Raw genomic sequence first — 20,485 nt, forward strand, 5'->3', positions numbered from 1 at the left:
GCAAGTCAAGCGATGAGAAAGAATACACACAAGTGCTTCCCACAAATTTAACTTCATCCCCATCCAATTAAGAACTCCTAACAGTAAAGCCTAAGAACACGTATGCTGTTTTGAAAATACAAAACAACAGCTAAAATCAGCCTAGTATTAGAATATGGGCACACAAACAAGTTGCCACACGGTAACAAGTTGTCAGGCATCCACTCGTTCTCTGGTAACTGTGTGCACACTCTAATCCAGTTATAGGTGAAAGAAATATGAACTAGCTTATTCCTCAAAGAATAGATACGCAAGTTACAACATACTGTCATGTGTCCATACGACATAATTATTTCCACTTTAACAGCAACCTAGTACATATTTACCAATTACTTTTTATGATAAATACTCTTCTCTGTAAAATACAGACCTTAAATATGTGCACAGTTCAAATCCCACTGAAGATGGTCTGAATACTTTCATCTTCATCAACATTAACATGAGTTGAGTCATTAGTCATCCCTATTCAATCAGCCAAATTTCCTTAGGTTCGAGTCAAGAGAACCTCATTCTTCCCTTTTACTCAAAAAGCCCAATTGTTTCTTGTCAAACTTCCAGGAGGATAAATAATAAAAATAATTTTTATTTAGAAAATGAGCTTGCAAAGTGTCATTCCTAAAAGGTTTCCATTTCAAAGTTAAAACACAACTGAAAACCAGGGGTCAGAATAAAAAGATTAATGCATTTTTTTATTACAAGCAGTGATTTTACTACTTAATACTGTCACATCCACCATAGCAATGTACACAGTTATGCCCTAAAGCCATTGTTCTACAGATTCTGCAAAGATGATATTTAAATACGCAATCTGAAACACATCTATCTCTCTCAACGTTCTTCAGGAAGTTGAAGAAACTGGTACAAAATCCTCCTCACTGCATGCAGAATCTACAGACTGCGGACAGAGTCCATTCTTGTTAATCACCATAAATTGCAAAGTTGAATTTGCCAAAGCTTTTTATAATAAATTTCATTGTTGTACTCTGAAATGGCAGCATCACATGCTGAAAGTGAACGCTTCTTGATAAGAAAGCGAGCAGAATTCTGATGTACTAGAGCAACAGGAACTTACACAGCTCTGAGCACTCCCTCCTTACCTCCACCGTTTCAATCCTCGGCACTGGAAAATGCTCAGAACTGTTCATTAACGGAAGAGTGTCAACTACTGCTTCACTAAACTATCAAAAAGTGCTTGAATATTGTACATGCTACTAAAAAAAAAAGTGAAAAATGTTTTCACCATTACACAATACAAGAACTTACTTTCTATAAGCGGTTTTTACGTTGTAGGAAGCAGCCGAGTTCAAAATAGGAATGCCAAGGTCCATATAAATTTGCTTCCATACAGCGCCACTCTCAATCTTTGGAGAAAAAGAAGAGAAAAAAGATAAAAAGAAAATTTTCAGGTTTTGTTAGCCAACAACATTAGGGAATGCTATCTAGCACAGCCACGAGCCACGGCCTTTAAGAACGAATAGACATATTTAGTTCAGGAAACATCCAACACTTACATTGTCACACCCACCCTGCTGATACACCAGCCTAAAAAGTTTGAAGAGATTAAGGTCCTTGTAGCCCAAAACAGGTGGTTTATTGATAGGAGTACCTAAAGAAAACAAAACCAGAAAGAAGTTACCACAAAGGACAGCAAACTGCTTCTTCCATTCCTTTAGCACACACTTGAATACTAGTATCTGTCTACATTTTAAAATTTGTATTCAATAGTTCTAAGATACGTCAGAAGTCAGTAGCTTCCAACCACCAATTAAGGCTTCACCCTCCTTTCAATGCCTCACTCATTTCTGGGTGCTTTATTAGCATACTGGCAGCAGCTGCTTGGTACCTATGATTTCGACCTGCTTTTCAGATCTGTGCCATAACCCCCATCCAATGAGCTGCATCCCACAGCTCTTCTCGCGAGCGGGGGTACAGCCGGAATTGCAGCAAGCTCTACGGAACGCCTGCGAATGCTGAAACACAGCAATGCGCGAAGAGATGAACTCCAAACATCGTGGTCTGAAAGGAATGGGGAAGGAGCAGAAACGTTGGATCAGAAAAAGATACACAGGCAAATTGTCAGACTGTGAAATGCACAAAGCCCTACCAGGACATAAATATTTGGGACAGTTCCGGGAAAAAGAAAGAACTCAAATCAGACGAGAGGCAATGACATAAAGAACAATAATTAATTGCAAATGGAGAAACCAAAAGTGACTTGGGGCAAGCGGCTGCATACGTAGACAGTATTCCTCCCAGCAAGGAAGAATATCAAACCTCCTCCCTGCTGCTTCTCATCTTCCTTCATCTTCAAGCAATTATACTAGGAATCATTAAAATAATTTTATAGGACTTTGGGAATACTGTCATGATTACGACGAATCAAAACACTCATACTGAGAGAACAGAATGTAGAACAAATCTGGTGGGAACAGAAATCTTACTATGAGGACAGAGAAGGGAAAAAAAAAAAGAAGAGTAGACAGGCAAGGGGAAAGATCCAGTCCTGAAAAAGTCCTGTATGTTTCTCAATCGACATACTAGCTTAAAGAATAGTTTCTGGACTGAGTCTGCAAATTATTCAGTGCACAAATGCTTGCTTCTTTTGTCTCTACAAGTCCCTGAGATGATCCCTACTTGGTTTGTAGTCCAAGAGTGCTTAAGAAAGGGAGTGAGGAAGAAGGAAAACTGAAAAGGAAGAATAATCAGACTACTAGAAAAGAAAGAGAATTCTGGATTAGTCCAGCAGCACAGGGATTTTTTTCCTCTGACATAGCTTCTTATTCAGTATCCAGTACCTCAAGGGGGCCTACAGGAAAGATGGGGAGAGGCTGTTCAGGAGGGCCTGTTGTGATAGGACAAGGGGTAATGGTTTTAAAATAGAGGGAGGTAGATTCAGATTGGATATTAGGAAAAAATTTTTACCATGAGAGTTGTAGAACACTGGAACAGGTTGCCCAGAGAGGTGGTGGATGCTCCATCCCTGGAGACGTTCAAGGCCAGGTTGGACGAGGCCCTGAGCAACCTGATCTAGTTGGAGATATCCCTGTTCCTTGCAGGGGGGTTGGACTAGATGACCTTTGAAGGTCCCTTCCAGCCCTAACCATTCTATGATTCTATGATTCCCCCAAGGCAGGTTATTCTCCAGAAACACTGATTATACACAGGAGGCCTCAAAATTATATTGGATGAACTCCAGTATACTTTGCTATAATACATGATTAATTTTTAAACCTGTGATAAGCACTGGCAATACTGAACAGACTTGGAACTATTCTTTTACAATTCTGTGTTCTAGAACACACCTCATTAATAGGGATGTAGAACCTCTTTTACAAAGGTTGCCTAATTTCCCCTCCAATTTTAAAACCAAGAAAACTTTGCACTTTTAAAAGGGAAAAAGGAAGGCGGAGACACTCTGACACTACATGCACTTTACGTTTTACTCTTCTTAGCTCCAGTTATTTCAAATTCAAGTACATCAACATCTGCTGTACTATGCTGCTACAGAAATATCATTCAGGCAACTTTTGTCAAGAGAAAAAAAAAAGTAAAAAGACAGTAGTTGCACTTGTAATCTAACTCCACCAATGTTATTGCTGGATTAACACAGTATTTGAATCGAAATAGCGAGCTAATGAATAAAATGAATAAAGAAATGTATTCTAAAACTCTTTCCAGGCTTAAATATACTAAAAAAAAAAAAAGGGTGTGTGCGTGTGCAGCCAAGGAACAGAAAACCTTCCATTCTAGTGTCAGTCTCATCGTAACTGCAAATGTGAATGGTTTATGCAACAACAGTTCTCCCAAGCCAGCAGGTACAACCTGCTCTCTACGTATCACATGCACTTCCAATACATGTCTTAAGGACTTTAACTATTCCAATTTATAACAGTCTCACCTAATTTTGTAAAGAAAGACATTTAAAACACACTATTTTCCTGTTCTAGCTACTGGACAAAGAAGGATCTTTTAAGTTGTCTCTTCAGGTGAGCATCACTGCTACATCCGCGCACGATTAAGACAGTTCTGCAAGGAGACTTGAAGATGGCACATCTCCCATTCTCTGCTGGCTGAATTTCGCCACCCATGAATAGCCTCCTCAGGTTCCAGCCTGAGACTGACAGCAGCAGAGTTCCCAGCCATGGCTGTCACAACAAGAAATCAACCAAGAGCTTATTTAACAGAGACTGTTAACACGAGAAAGGTTTTGTGAAAGCAAAACAAAACCAAAACACCTCAGGGAGGATTTCAGTTTCCTTTGTGTACTGTGCTTCAAAGCACTGGAAGCAGACCTGCTACATGTGAAAACGGGTAGAAGTGTTTCTCCTTGCACCAGGAGTAGCTGTTAGCCTTTTTCCCTGACTTAAGAATATGCTCATAATAACATCCATTACATTTAAAAGCAATTTTAAGAAGCCATTTAAAAAGTGGGCTAGGTATTAAAAATATATATAGAGAGAGATAAATTTTAAAAATTTGGTGTTACCTCTGTCTTCCATAAACTTGTAAAGCTGTTGGAGGAAGCTGTCCCTCTCTTCAGGATCAAGCTCTTCCTCAGGCTGTGAAAACAAATGCAGTCATAATGAAAACATAAAATATGCAAAGTAACAATTTATTTGTACAAAAGCCTGACAGCAAGAACCAAACCCAAACCACTTCCCATTTGGCCTTGCACCATGTGATGCTGAAATATGCAGAAAACGGAATTTACTCAGGAGACTGAAGTGTACAACTCAGGAGGAGAAAAAGAAAATACAGGTCCAGGGAAAGCCTCAACCCATGACAGAAGGAATGTAAGCGCAACCCTCAAAACAAAAACATATTGTTCTAATACAGAAAAGATCTGTTATTTACAAGACTGAAGCACTTCACAGGAACTCTATGGTTTTTTGTTTGTTTGTTTTGTTTGGGGATTTTTTGTTTAACTCATCTTTCTTACCCCAACTATAGCTAAGGTTGCAGAACAATTCTTTCCCCAACCGTTCCCATGTTTGATGCTCCAGACAATACCCATTTTGTGATTAAGCTCCAATGCTTGATTTCAGCTCCTATTTGGAAACACTTTTACAGTCACTTCCATAATTCCCTGAGCACATATTTCCATAATTTATTATTATAAATTCCTTAGTTTTATCTTTACAATTTAAATCCTCAAAGAGAGAAACACTTATGAACTTCATGGTAAGCAGTCCACAGTGTGAAATAAAGATTTTATTTTATTCAGGTGGAAACCATGAAAATAAAGTACATTTATTGGGGGCAGGGAAACAATTTCTACATATACTCCATGGAATTCCGAGATGCTAGCAGAGACCAGGAGGGGAAAAAAAAAAAAAAAAAAAAAAAAATCCTCTTTTCCCTGCAACGCTTTACGCATGCCACTTTCTTCCTGCCAGCCTGGCAATCACAAGGATTGCTGGTAAGGCAGTTTGCAGGAGGAAGACCGCAGCTGTCTTGTAGGAAAGACGTACAGTACGTGTCAAAAAATCTTATCATTACATTATTAAAAATAACAGAAAAGTCACAAGCAGTTCCAGAAGGAAACCAGAATAGCAATTTCCATTTCAGCCATCTCTGCATTCTGCAAACTTTAAGCTCCAAGGCAGGAAGATAGGCAGTGAAATATAAATGTATACATTACTGCCTTGTTAACCAGAAAGCAATCTGCCCAGCGTCAGAATGAATTTCAGCCCTGCCTACTTCAGTGAATTCTGAGCTTCAAAGCCCAATAGGGATCACCTACAAACAGGCAGAGATTTCTTAAATTTCTATTTTTTTCTTGGTAAATAATTTGAGGAAATTAAATGAATAATCACAACATTGTACAGCATCAGTCACCATTTGCTCATACTGTATATTATAGGGATTATGTAAAGAGAAACAGTTATCTATAGAATTATTATGTTCTTCCAGGATAACAAACGAATTATTGCTATAGAAACCGCAGCTTTTTTCTCTCCATTTAGATTGCAAACCGACTTCAAGATCGAGAAATTTCTACCATGTACTGTAATGTGCACTGATTAAAGGCAACACGACTCAAACTGTGCAAACTAAATGTATCTAATAACAGTAAACATTCAAAAATATTTCTGAATAGTTGAATTCAAACCGTCTCTTTTACGTGGGCATAATGCCAAACCAGAACTGTAGGTCAGAACAGCAGAAATGTGGGTTAGAAATAGCAGCCTCCAGACAGAATGTTAACCATTTCATCGATACAAAGTATTTTCAGCTCAAGAAAAGCAAAAAGACAAGATGAAAAGCTTTTACGTACTTATAGGACCAGGGCATAAAACCTAACTGCAATATTCATCCACCTATGAGAGACATTCTGAATCTTGTACCTGCTTCTCTCTGTTGATGCTGCAAGAGACAGGTTGCCACTCCCTGAAAAAGAGAGTCTGAACCGTGGTACCAATGCCAGAGTAGACACCAAATCCTTCTGAGAGGGGACTTGAATAAGACCTGAAGAACTGTCACCAAGGAGTAAATCACGTATCACCTGTTTCAGTCTTTTTTTGCTACTGGCCGAAATGAGAAAGACCAGCATGGATATGCTTAATGAAACATTAAGATACATGGATTTTTATAAGAGGTCATCTTTTATCAGGGTTTATCTATCTGTAACTGGACATGATGCGTTCTCAAGGATGTCTACTGTTCTGAGTTAAGAGTTGAGCTTTATTTTAAATACATCAACCACCATCTAAGCTGCTGTATCTGCAACCTTAAATCTGCACCCCAAGTGAAGAAAAGACCTGAGAAATGTTAATCCCATAACCTGCAACCACCACCAGTAAGCGACTGGAGCTAAAATTCCCAGCACCTCTTTTCAGCAGGCACGAAGGTGACACTGCTGCCCTCCAAAACTCACTTGTCCTATCCAGACACTTATGCCTGTTTTAGATTGGGGGTTCACAGTGACAACTGTTCGAAACCAGTTTTCTTAAGAGAGTTCTGCCTCTCAATTTCATTTGTTTTCCTATACAGACGCTACAAGAAAGGGAGACTGTAGCTAAAGATAAGTCCAAGTGAGAGGCAAAACAATACGCTAAGTGGCAGGAGTTCAAAATCGAAACCTTTCTGTTGTTCATCCAACACCTGTAACTAAATGCAACATGAGAAATTTTTTTGTTTGTTTCAAGGCAAGAGGCTGAATTTCATTTAAAAAAAAAAAAATCTCCAAGATGCCCCTTTTTGCTTACAATTAAAAAGTTGAAATTTTATGAGTTTGAGATTTTTTTCCCTCCTTTCTGACTAGCAAGTCACATCAGTTACCAGAATATTGTAAACAGTAAAACAATGAAATCAACAACAAACAGGATCTCTGTATAAGGGACAAACTCCTTCCTCAACTCAATTTCTTATTGCTTTCCAAGCAATACTAACAGTATTCAAGTATTTTGTAAAATTATTTTGAGAATAACAACCAGCAAATAAGCACAACATAAAACCCACAGGAACCTGCAGAAAACTTTTAACAAGCTTTGCTTCATTTCAAGCCACTTTTTTCACCACGAGTTGTCCCTCTGCCTTTAATGGGACTTAAAACAAGAATACAGCTCTGCTATCCTGACTCATCCTTCGCTCCAGAGATGTCAAAGCTTCTGGGGATGCTAACCTGTACAGCTGAGCGGGAGCACAACGGATGAAATAGTTTATTTCGCAAAAAAAAAGAACGAATCTCCACTTACAAGCATGTACACCATATATACTCAATCAATAGCAGGCTAAGGTACCAGGGACAGATCTTTCTTTTATGTTATTAATAGACTGACAATAAACTGTGAAATAAATGCAAGCTAAGAAGAAGAACAGTGTGTACCGGATTTGCAGTTCAGAAGAGCATATAATCAAGACAAGCTGCCAGAATTAGAGTTAACATCATTTTGTTGCTTCAGAGTACTTAAATGCGATTTCATCACTTGCACGTTTGCTCTCTGATGCCAAGTTTGAACACCAATTAAGGAAACAAAAATAATTAAACTGATTGCAACAAGTTAACAGCTTTATGCCAGGTGGAGACCAGAGTGGTCTTACAATGTTCATTTCTACCAAGGAGCACCAGCAATCGAACCATCCTCAACAATAACTCACTCTAGAGCCGCGCCTCGGTTTGCTACTTCTTCGCTCCTCTTCGAGGAATATTCTGAGAACATCTGTTAGCACAAAATTGTGAGGAACAAAGCCTTTGTAGAAAACATTTGTGCGTGGCATGAAGCAGGCCATGCTCCACAGTAGCCAGAACTCCTACAAATGCATGTATGCATGCGAAGGATCATTAGCTAATCAATGTTCTTTTTTTTTTTTTTTTTTTTTAAGGCTATTCTGTGTATTACACACCACAGCTGCTTAGTTGTTTTCTTTTTACATATGTAAATAACACACTTGTTTCTGGATACCATGCTTCATTAACTTTGAAATTACGGTATTTCTGTATTTAATTTTTAGAGTCAGCTTTCTCAACGTGAGCTTAAAATACGCGTAGGTTGCAAGAGAAACGGACAATTCAGATATCATTTTACGTAGCAGCCTCCCACAGTCGCTTAGAGAAAAGACTACATGGGAAACAAGAACTACTTTGAAGCAAAATGTAAATATTTCAGTAGATGGCTGCTGATCATTTGTAGGGATCTCAAGCCTCCGAAAACACATCATGGATTTCATAGACTCATCCTTACTTTACGAACTCAGCGCTAATTAAATAGATGGTGATGACTCCTCATGAGAACTGAAATTCTTGCTTATTTGCAGAATAGGTACATTGTAAAACGCTTCTGGCATTTTCGCTGCTCAACAACATAAAGCAACTCTGAGCGATGTTTCTTGATGCTGTTGTGATGCAAGAACCCTAAAAACTTTAAACGAATGCACGCTATTAAACATACTGCAGATACATCCTTCACGTGACTGTCAAATGAAGACAAAGAGAAAATCCCTCTAAGCATACACCTAGAGGTGCTGCAACTCCTTCTTCAACGAGAGGCATGGAGACCAGCTACCCAGAATTTTTTTCTGAATGTTTTTTGCACGTTCAGTTAGGGGGAAAAAGGTGAAAGAACAAGGAACTGCTATTAAAGCAACACAGATAAGTTGGAAGAGTCTCTCATAGATGGTGTTATAACCAATTCTACAAGTGAGATAGAAATGCCTTTTTCCAGCTCTAGATATTATAAAGATTCAATTCTGAAATTTAAAGAATTCAGCCTCTAAAGAAGAAACTCCTTACTTTTACTCTAATCTTGTGTGAACGTGTCTATTCAAAATACGTACTGAAAATACATTTCAAATAACTGCACGTTAAAATCTTCATTCTTCTGGAATCAGAATGGCCTGCAGGGAGACCAAGAGGCAAAACCAAATGTTGCCTACACATTCCATTGTAAAATGGGGAGTATTTGATTATTTAATCCTGAGAAACAAATACATATGATTTCTTCCCTGACAGAACAACTTCAATACGAGCAAATACAGTAGCATAAAGAATTTGATTTTTAATAAAAATCAAGTGATGTTCCAAAATGTTCTATTTCTATGTGACGATACTGGAGTTTACAATTTCTCTTTCATTTTAGCTGCAGAGCATTCTTTGACTGCCAAATGGACTCTCAAAACAGAGTTAATTTTCTTATTCTGACATATTGAAAACTGGCTCAGAACCAGAAGCAATATCCAGATTTTTATGTGGATTCAAACCAATTGTGCGATTCTTTAAATTTTCATTTGATAAAGAACTTTCTTCCATAGCACCTCCTGATTTTTTCACTCCTTGCGACACAAGCAATATGCAGTTACTCAAACCTCACATTGTGAATGAAAAGTAATCCTGAGTTGCACCATATATTGCCAATTATTTCCAAAAATCCAACAATTTGAACATGCTGAGCAACTCAATGTAACACAATCCCTGTCGAAGTCAACAATAAGCAATTTCCACATTTTCCTCCTTCATAGTTAACTCTGGACCACACAAGTAAGTTACCACCGACGAGGAGGATTAGCATCTCACCACCACCATATTGGTTCCCACTCCTTAGCTGACAAAAGACATCAAAGAACGACCATGTAAAGCCTGGAAATCTTGTTGCACCAAATTCTACCATACTCTTTAAGATGTCATGAAAGGCAGTCTCTGTCAAAACAAAGTTAAAGATTTTAACCCAGCTACTGGAAAAATGGTAGGATCCATTATCACCAGCTACAGCAGGTCTCTCTGCTCCATTATCATCATAAAAGATCCTGCTTCAGAAAAATAGGATCCTTTCCATTCCCAGAATTAGACTCTTCTGACTGACTTTATGCTCTCATTATGTATGAAGTAGGTCTCTGTCCATTTGATTAATTTAATGAAGGCCTATCATGGCTGGTCAGCAGCTGGCCAGGCCTTGACAGCAAAGCTGCTGTGCATTTCAGAAGACGGGGGTGAGGGAAAAAAAAAGACAATTTTAAAAAATCTCCCTCCCATCTCCAACAATACAACAATTTGCACTTTTAAAACAAAAGGTCCACGGAGAATATTCTGGTTGAGGATGGACAGAAGCTATTTTGACCTTGATTAATAAAGGAGAAACTCTACAAAATGTAAATGCAAAAACTGAGTAATTCAACAAAGTGCTATCATTCACTTGTCGATTCTCTCTGCAACCAGTATTACTGCCTTTCGAAGGGAAAAGAAAAAAGAAATGACGATAAATTCCCGAAATGTTCTCTAACTGTAATATCTAGCATGGAGCACAATTAGAATCAGAATATGTATAGTAACAGTTGAATCAGGAATTTGATTTAATGGGCCAGAATGTCAGTTCTGTTCTGACATAATCTAAAAAGATTAGCATCTATCCTCTGCTACCTAGCTTCAGCATGAAGATGCTCACCTTATTTTTACATGCCTACTTGTCACCTGGAAATAATGGATTCTACAGCTTTCCCTACCAGCACATCTACCTGCCTGGAATCCTTTGCTTCACTACTGTACATTTAGATTATTCTTTAAAAATAACCTTTATTTCTTTTACAGGAATGCCTTTTTTTTTTTTTTAAACCATCAAGCTCCCCCCTCCCCCTTCTTTGTTTGAAACACACAGCACTTTTACGCAATAGCCATGAAAAATTATATTAAAAATGGATACTAGAAAACTAGTACAGCAATCCTTGATTTTCAGTGATTGATAGTCTGCAATTCTAACCAACGTTAATACAAACAGACCGATACAGACTGCAACAGTTCACACCCTGCAAAATGTGGCCTATTCAGTCCTTTTCACTGCAAACAGAAAAAAAAAGAGAGGATTTTATATTCTGCACACACTCATCCTTACATTTATCTAATCACACCATTATTCTCATACAGACGTTTACTCCATTTTCCAGAACACTGTTATCAAGGCATAAAATTAACACCTAAAAATAGATTCTTATTGTCTTTTTTTTTTTTTTTTTTTACCTGGAAAGATCTACCCTGGCTGCATGCTCCACCAGGCAGTTCCCAGATCAGAAATCTGAGTCAAATCCGCATTCTTAACAACCGTGTTAACGTTACAGATTAAAACACAGAATCCTTACCTAGGAGCTGCATTCTTTCAAACGTAAAATGGTTTTACTTCCTTTCTATCTAATCTGCCCACTGCCTGGACATATTTCAGCCTGACTTCCAAATATTTGCTGGCTTTCTCTCTCCCTGCACGGCATCCGCAGTTATACGGCATTACTTACATTCTCTTCCATATTTAAAAAAAAAAAAAAAAAAAAAATTAGAAAATGAAATAAATAAATTAAAAATTAAAAAAAAAAAAAAAAAAGAAATAAAAAATCAGACATTACATGAAAGGCAAAGAAAAGAGAGACAGCCCATTTCAAAGCATCTGGCAAACCTCCCCCTGGCCGCCGGCCAAGCCTCCGCTCCGGCGCCCGCCTCCCCCCCGGCTCCCCGCTCCTCCCCCGCGCATGCGCGCTGCCAACCAACGCGCCGTTGCCGTGGCAACGCCGCCGGCCGCCTCCGAGCGCGAACGGCCATTCCGTGCTCGGGCCGACAAAACCGCACGCTGCGGGGGAAGCGAAGGGGAGAGACGGTGCTGGACCCTCCTCAGAAGACGAACTTCACGTAGATTTTTATTTATTATCGTGGGTTTTTTTTTCCCCTCCTATATAAAGGCAAGGACGATCCCGAGCGTGTTGCAGAAAATCGCACGGCGAGAAAACAGCACCCACCCCTCGCCCCCCGCCTGCTTCTAAATACAACGCCGAGGTTAAAATTCTGTAAATACCGTGTTGATGAGAAACATGGCGAAAACTGGCTTAACTTTGTGGAAAAGGAGCCGCTCCAAGTATTCCGATTCGGAAAAACATTTTAGCATAAACGTTAGGCAGAAAGTCCACCCACGTCGCAGAGTGTAATTCTGTGATTCCCAACCAGTAATACTGGTGTTGAGGAAAACCTGACGCTTAGCTAAGGCCTGTACTGCCCTTAAATAGTGTCTCAGGCAGAAAACGGCTTTAACAGGCCCTGCGCATTCCCTCGTACTTCCACTCAGCCTACTGCTTTTGCTTCAATAGTTTGTCTTTTTTTTTAAATCAAACTACTGTTTGCAGACAAGGTACTTTTCATACAAGCTACGTATAAAGTACAAAAGACAAAAACAAAGTCACTTTCATTCATTTGGATTACTGCTATTAGGCTCAGCATCAATATTTTTTGTTGTGCCTCTCCTCCTGACCCAGATTCATTCCATCACTCTGCTCTGCTTTGAATTCTCCATTTCTGAGATTTGTCTCCAATTTCTGCACTGGGTAACAGAAGGCAATCCGCCACTGCTCACAAATCCCAATAAAGATCACTGGCAGCAAAGGGAACGTGAGCAGGTCGGAAAAGACGTTGAAGCCAGTAGGCTAAGTCTGATGGCAAAATGTTGGAAAGTGCAGGATCTTCAGGCGCGCAAGTTATTAAATTATCTTTGAAGAATGACTGAAATTGCTTAGACTTACGACTACTTCTTCGGTTTTCTCTTCTCTCTTTTCTTCCTCTTCATCAGTCTCTGCAGCAGCTCCGTCTTCCTCATCACTGCTCGAGGATTCCAAAATTTCACTTATGTCCATTTTCCAGTTCCGAGGAACACTCTTCGTGTTGAGAAATGTGCTTGCCTCCTGTAGCCCTACAGGAAAAAGGGCCCTGGTTTTACCTCATCTGCAGCCTCAAAGCATTTTTAACTTCCTTTTCACCTTCTGTAAATTACAATGCCAACTTAAACCAAAAATGCAATTAAGTAAAATTGATATTTCATCTTTAAACACTCAGTTCACCCACTTAACATTTCAAGATTGTCAAATTTTTAAAATTGAGCATCAGCAACTCAAGGAGTTTAAGAGTTGAGAACATCCATCCCACATAGAGCATCCAGTTGTCTTCCAGGCATAGGTCCCATGAACACTACTAAGGTTTACAGCTATGTATGTCAACGATACCAAAGACAGGCACCTATACTCATCCACGTATATTCTGTGCAACTGTGAAGTGTTTTGTTTCTGTATGAAAGAGACAAATATTGTAATAAAGCTATTTTAAAAAAAGTAAACCCATCCCAGTTAGATACTTTGTTCTTTTCAAAGTACTTTCATGTCTTAAAGTTTAAATTGAAAAAAAAAACCCAAATGTTTTGTTTAAGACCGCTGCCTAAAGAGGTGTTACCCTTAGTGTTCGGAATAGGAAAAACACACTAATGAATAAGGGAGTGATGGGATAGGGAGAAGTCACACTTATACAATGGAAATATCTCAAATTCTTTTTCGTGAAAAAGTGCTGCAAGGGGGAAACAATAAAGCAAAACAAACCCAGATAACCCCCAAACATTAACAGAGGAATGAGAACACCCAAAAGAAGGACATAGTGCAATGAACCATCCACAGTGTTGCTGGACAAGAAAAGGCACCAGTTTTTAGTTGCTGATAGAGTAAGCTCCAGAAAGTTACCTAAACTCCTTTTGAAACCACTAGTACCTTCGGTTCCACAATACTCCCTCATGGCAACGAATGATGACAACCCAATTACGTTCTGCACGGAAAAAATCCCTTTCTTCAATTTATCTTAAACCTGGTTATCTGATCATTTTTTTTGGCTGTTCTAAAGTTCTTGTACTGTGAAATAGTTATTAAGAAGAAAGTACATGTGAAATCATTAAGAATTACAAGAAGCAATCAAAACCACCTCAAGTTCTCATTCGGGAGCATCATGTCAATTCTTTACTTGTTAAGGAGCTGTTCCACATCTTTACTCAAACCAGAGGAACTGTTGTTGTTGAGCGGGGGTTTTTCATTGCTGGTTTGTTTGTTTGGTTGGTTTTTTTTAAATTATTTTTAAGAAATACATTTTAAATATTTCTCATTAACAAATTTTGTTGTTTGAGGTCTGATCGGGAGAAGCAACAATAAAAGTTTAAAAATAATGTAAATTAAAGTGAGATAATGTGGCCTTTTACAAGCTCACTAAAATCATGGATCACTGTCGTCACATCATCCATCCACCCAGAAATCAAGTTCTGTGGTCACAGGCAGGCTGTTCTAATAAAGTTCACACTAGATATTTTTAATGTAAAGACAATGTGTTTCGATCAATAGCACAAAACTTTGGGTTTAGGAGAGGTAACTATACATTCTATTGTTCTATGACATTCCAGATACACTGCCTCGAAAATACTCTACTCACTTACCATACATTTAGAGTGGATCAAAAGAAGGAAACTAAAATCAAACAAACAAGACCTCTACTACTAGGTACCATTTTAATAACAAGGCAGCTATATCCAAAGTTATCTCTGATTTATCACATGTAAAATCGTTTGCAAAACATCCAAGAGCAATTATTAGAAATCAACAGGCCAAGATTTACCTGCAAAAGTTAAAAATACTATAGCATGAGATTTCTTTTTTTAAAACATCTAAAATTTATTCTAATTTACCTTTTTTAGGAGAGGACTCAGATTTTGGTAAGTTTTGAACATCTAGTTCTTTAACGTCTTTTCTTGCTACTGAGTAACTGAAAAAGAACAAGGTACTGTTGTTATTTTTAAATCACACTAAAGCAAGCATTTGACTTAGAAAAACAGCAATTTCTACATTTTCAAGATTTATCATTCGCTTTTGAGGTTCTTTCTAACAATTACACGCATAAGGCATTTGTTATGGTAAGTCCTAACACAGGATTCAAAACCAGACTAAGTTTCCAATCATTCCTTGAAATTCAGACACTAAAAGAACCTTTGTAATTAAGTAAAGTTTGTAAAGCTTCTTTATTTTACACATTTAACCTGCACAAATTTGCATAGGTAAAATACTCTACATAGGCAAAAAAAACCCATTTTCTAAATTGAAAATATTCACATCAATCACCAGCTGCTACCAAAAACTACCCAAAACAGCAATCTAGCTAAGAAGGAACAAGCCCTCTATTTTCAAAATGCATTTCTACTAGCACAGAACAACAGTGAAGCCAAATTCATGTGTCTGCATTGATAGTTGATTTTTGTTTTTAAATTACAGCAAAACATATGAAATTTGCTCTGTTCTAAAGTTATACTGAATATTCAGTTACTGAATTACTACAATAGAAATGCTAACCAACCTGCAAGGAAAGCCTTACAAGTGAGTTTTATTAGAATAAGATTTTTTTTTCTTCTTTCATTATTTCAGAAAAACTGGAGTAAAACCTCAGGAATTGGAGGCCGCCATTTTCTGAAGTTAAAGTCATAATACTATGGGGAAAAAAAGTAAAACAGAGCAAGTCTGCATGCTTTTCCAGTAACATTCTACCTTCAGTATACAAGGAACCAGACTTATCTAGAAAGTTCATGACACACATATACATTAATAGGCCAAAATTAATTAAGCCTTCACATACTTGAAATATATTTCAGCAACCAAGTACTCACACCCTACTCAAAATCATGGCTACAAAAAAACACCACAAATAAATTTTTCACTTTGAAAGAAAGAGAGAAAAACAGAGTACAGCTGGCTTTTGGCAAGGAAGTTATTAGTTACAATACATTGAGACAGATGCATTAGCATTAAGGATGGTGAGAAATAAAGAGAAACAGCTTTAAAAAGCAGTCTTTGTATTATTTTGAATATATTATTTCATAATCAAGACACACATCTCTCTACCCCTCCTCCTCCCTTTCTGGGCAAAGTGTGTGGACTAAGAGGACCTTTCTTTTTTTCCCAGGAATCCTGGTTCAGATTCTGTAAAAATTTTAGTTAAACAGTTACTTTACATTCAATTTTTTATTAAAAGATTTTAAACTTTGCTATTTAAACAGCAACAGACATCTGGGCACTGAAGGTAATGAGTCAGTCAGATATCCAAACTACTACAACAGACACCCATAAAGACATAATAATTAAGACATTAAGGGAAATAATTAGAACCAAAACTCACACTTCAAAGAACAGGCATCACCTAAAGTGTTAACACCTGTTTTTTTTCAAAGTTGTTGAAATTTTTTTTTAAATGAAGAAACTCCAGAAACTTTACTAATTCCAATTAACTCGTATCTGTACACACAACATAAAAGGTGGGCAAGTGAGCACAGTAGTAGTTAGCTGGAAATGGACTATGAATGACAGATGTGTACAACAAACAACACAGAAAATTGTACCCTTTTCTTTTGGAAGAAATAATGTCTTCAGAAGCAAGAGGTAATTAGTGTTGCATTTTTCTCCAATATACATCTAATGAAAGTAAACTGCTACTTACAATTTGGAATCTGCAAAGGATCGAACTAAACACTGGTCCTTTTTCACTGTGACGTCATCGTTACAGCTGGGAGACACAACCTGAAGTTTCAAATAAAACACTTTTTTTAAGGAAAAAAAAAAAAAGCTGATCTTGAAAGGAAAGAAAGATGGACAGCAGGAAAACTGCTGTTTTCCTGTTTCCTCTATTATACTTTCCATTTCTGAGAAAAGAAACCTACTCCAATTTATATCACTAAGGTCAAAAATGACAAATTTCAAAAAGCAGTTTACCTCAAACTATTAACTTTAATAGTTATGTACAAGCCAAAAAGTTTGCAATTTCATTTGTAAATTCAAAACTAATCTACTGGGGTGATATCATGGGATCCTATTCATTCACTCTGATTTTTTCCTCTTCTTCATACAAAACCCGTTGAAAGGGTCTAGTTAAAAACTCACAGATCCACTTATTTTATACCAGCTTCTGATCTTTGGCATTCAAACTGAGAGGTAAGTAGTTTTTGTTGTGGGTTTTTGGGGTTTTTTTTTTGAGGTGTGGATAACAAGCCAGTGTGGAATCCAGCGCATCCTCCCACAGCAGTATCATCTCTAAAAGCCTAAAAAGGTTACAAAAATGCATTTGCAGTATTTGTATTACCACAAACAGAACAGGTTTACACTTTGCTCTAGACCATATACAGACAGAAAATGTCAAATGCAGACGAACTCCTGGATCTACCAGGACTCAGTGGAAGCTGTGCCACCCCATTCAGATGAGTCAGAATTCTACCTGAAAAATCAAGAGACATTCCTGTTTCTCAGGTAGCAAAGAACAGAATAGGTACGTGGCCTCCAGTAACTTAATTCCCTAGTGAGAAACCTCCTGTTAAGTTAAAATCTGCTATTATTAGTAAAGGGATAAACAATAATCAGAACACGTATAACAATACCACATGTCGCATTTTAAACTGAGATGCATACAGCTGGGTAAGTCAGTGTCAACTGTTCACCCTACTTTACACCACATGTTCTTTCTAGGAAGGGAAGACAACTGCCTGTGTAGTTAGTTACCTTTTGATCCTGGATTCATGCAGGGAAATAAAACGTTAAACTAAGTTATCAGATTGTAACAGCTGAGCCCGCTCCAGCTAACTCTGAAGACTCAAAATAAAGGACTATGGAACATTCAGTTAAGTAAATAAAATCTGCAAAAATCAGTGAACCAACCTGCCTGTTTAATGCTTCAAATATTTTTTTTTTTTTTAAACAAACACATCTCTAATGGATGACAGAGACGTGTATTTAGCTTGTCTGACAACATCAAAAAGATACTAAAGAAAGTAACTTTTAATATGCATTCCTAAACTTTTCCTTGTGCATAAAGAATCTGCAAAATGTCTACCTTTAGAGTACAAGTCTACTTGTACTTGAATTTATTTAATATATACTTATTATCAGCACTGGCAATGAACAGCAGTATCCTACATTGACAGTCAAAAATAATAACCAACCTCTACTGCTAGAGTAACTGGCCATTTATGTAAAAGCAAGCACGAAAAACTAGTATTTCATAAAATTCAAAGTCTAAAAAAAAGGAAATCATTAAATACAAAAACATGAAAATTCCACTGCAATTAAAATTCATAAATCTTAAATTGCCTAGGAGTGCACTCTCTAATGTACTGTATTTTTAGAAGGCAAGTACTGTTCCATACCAACCATTTTATGTGCAGTTTTGAAAGACTTAAGAGCTATAAAACTAGCTTACACATAAATGTTACTCTTTGCTCTCCTACTCTTCACAGATACTACGGAATATTTGTATTTTTAGCAAACATGGGCAGCAGAGCTTAGCGTGACCATATTCACGACTTTACTGTAAAAGCTGTGAAGTTTGCAAGCCATCATATCCAGGAAAACCACGGCACAAACAACGTAACAAGTCAGATGACACTTATTTAAGAAGATAGCAGTAGGATGACACTAAAGACGTCAATGTCTTCAGCAACTTACCAAAGCTGGATACCAGTCTGCCTTCTCAGAATTACAAGTCACACTCACAACTTTGCCAAGCAATTCATCATTGAGACGCCTTTTATCTTCATCCTCCTCTTCACTACTTTCTTCTTCCTTTTCATCTTCAGTACTAAATTATTAAAGCATACAGTATTTTAAAGTTTTCATTGGAAGTTAACGTTTGGAAGCAAAGACAATCAGATCTTTCTTCCTGTTTTGCAAAGCTTTAAAAACAAAATTAGAACTTTAAGAGCTGAAAATTGCTTGAAATATTGCTTGAATTGAAAATTGCTTGAAATTGTCCACTGACAGGACAAGGGGAAATGGGTTTAAGTTGAAGGAGAACAGATTTAGATTAGATCTTAGGAAGAAACTCTTCAGTACGAGGGTGGTAAGACTTTGGAATAAATTGCCCAGAGAAGTTGTGGATGCCCCCTCCCTGGAGGTGTTCAAGGCCAGGTTGGACGGAGCCTTGAGTAGGCTGGTCTAGTTGAGAGGCGTCCCTGCCCATGACAGGGAGGTTGGATTAGATGATCTCTGAGGTCCCTTTCAGCCTATGCCATTCTATGATTCTATGAAATACTATGTACACTTATTATTTAAGTGTAAGAGGAATTTTGTAGAAATTATTTCCAAGTAGTACTATTGTGCAACACCATCATGTTGGAATTGGGAGGCATGAATCAGGATTTGACTGTGCATAGACACAAAACAAAAAGAAATGGTCTCTACCCTAGAAATTTAAAAGCACCTTTTTCCCTACTTTGTGCAGTATAAAGCAGGTTAAAAATCCTCCATTTCCTGGCACATGAGCTCCTGTTATATGAAAGAAGTATGAACATTTTTAAGGCTACCTCAAAGAAAAAGCCCCATCAATTTCATAGAACTGCTAACACACGAATGTGCCTGCATGAACTGAATTAAGCCGGTAAGCTGCGTACACAGCTCACACGACAGAGCATTGAGACCATCACAGATTCAATAGTACGACTTCAGCGCTAGCAAAGGACGGTAAAGGAAAGAAAAGCAACAAAGCAACACCAGAACTCACACAGGAAGAGAGGATCTTCTTCCTCTGTTAGATTTCTTCCCAATAACTGGAGTTCCAAAGTGCTCTGGATTGGTTAGTGGCAGCTGATCAAGTGTCTACATGGACAAAGCAGAAACAAAATTAGTTTGCTATTTCTTCTTCTTATAAAAAAATGTACAAAATAACTACTTAGCTTTCCTTGCGTGTCCATCACGGCCTTACCTCACTTTCTGCGAAGTGCCTTTCTCCCTTCAAGCATAATGAAGTTCGTCTCAAGGTCCTTTCATCACCATCATCAAAAACTAGTATGAAGCCAAGAAAACACATTGGCACAAGATGATCAGATCTCTTTCCCAAGCTGACAAAACAAGTCTACTACTTATCTCAAAGTTTAGAATATTCTCTAAAAACATGACTTCCAAGGCCTCCATTTAACACTACTTTCATTCACAATCAAAATGGGGGGTTGTATTCAAGATCCAGTCTAAGAACTGGTAACATTTTCACACAGAGATTCAAGCCAGTATAAAGTCAGGCTTTTGGATGCAATAGTCCTGGTCTATTTTAGACATTCTTCTTATCAATACATTGCACATTCCAAACCACAGCTACTGGCTGTATACCAGTTATTGTTATCTAAAAATCTTAGGGTTTGTTTGGGTTTGCTTTTTT

At 37.8% G+C, this 20,485-nt stretch overlaps 1 protein-coding gene across 4 annotated transcripts in view; it reads right to left on the reverse strand.

Annotated features, from left to right (window-relative positions):
- ARID4A (AT-rich interaction domain 4A) overlaps nt 1-20,485 on the reverse strand; it is a 52,128-nt gene that overhangs the window by 13,761 nt on the left and 17,882 nt on the right. For all 4 annotated transcript variants that reach the window (XM_086612689.1, XM_086612688.1, XM_086612687.1 and 1 more), the window contains exons 6-14: nt 20,036-20,115; nt 19,835-19,929; nt 18,781-18,913; nt 16,787-16,866; nt 14,991-15,067; nt 13,024-13,190; nt 4,526-4,598; nt 1,551-1,645; nt 1,303-1,400 (exon numbers count right to left, since the gene is read on the reverse strand). In XM_086612689.1, coding sequence (XP_086468815.1) covers nt 1,303-1,400; nt 1,551-1,645; nt 4,526-4,598; nt 13,024-13,190; nt 14,991-15,067; nt 16,787-16,866; nt 18,781-18,913; nt 19,835-19,929; nt 20,036-20,115 — 898 coding nt within the window. The remainder of the gene's footprint in view (nt 1-1,302; nt 1,401-1,550; nt 1,646-4,525; nt 4,599-13,023; nt 13,191-14,990; nt 15,068-16,786; nt 16,867-18,780; nt 18,914-19,834; nt 19,930-20,035; nt 20,116-20,485) is intronic.

The sequence above is a fragment of the Tauraco erythrolophus genome, chromosome 6, assembly GCF_009769465.1.
Source record: "Tauraco erythrolophus isolate bTauEry1 chromosome 6, bTauEry1.pri, whole genome shotgun sequence".
In the NCBI taxonomy this organism is placed as follows: Eukaryota; Metazoa; Chordata; class Aves; order Musophagiformes; family Musophagidae; genus Tauraco; species Tauraco erythrolophus.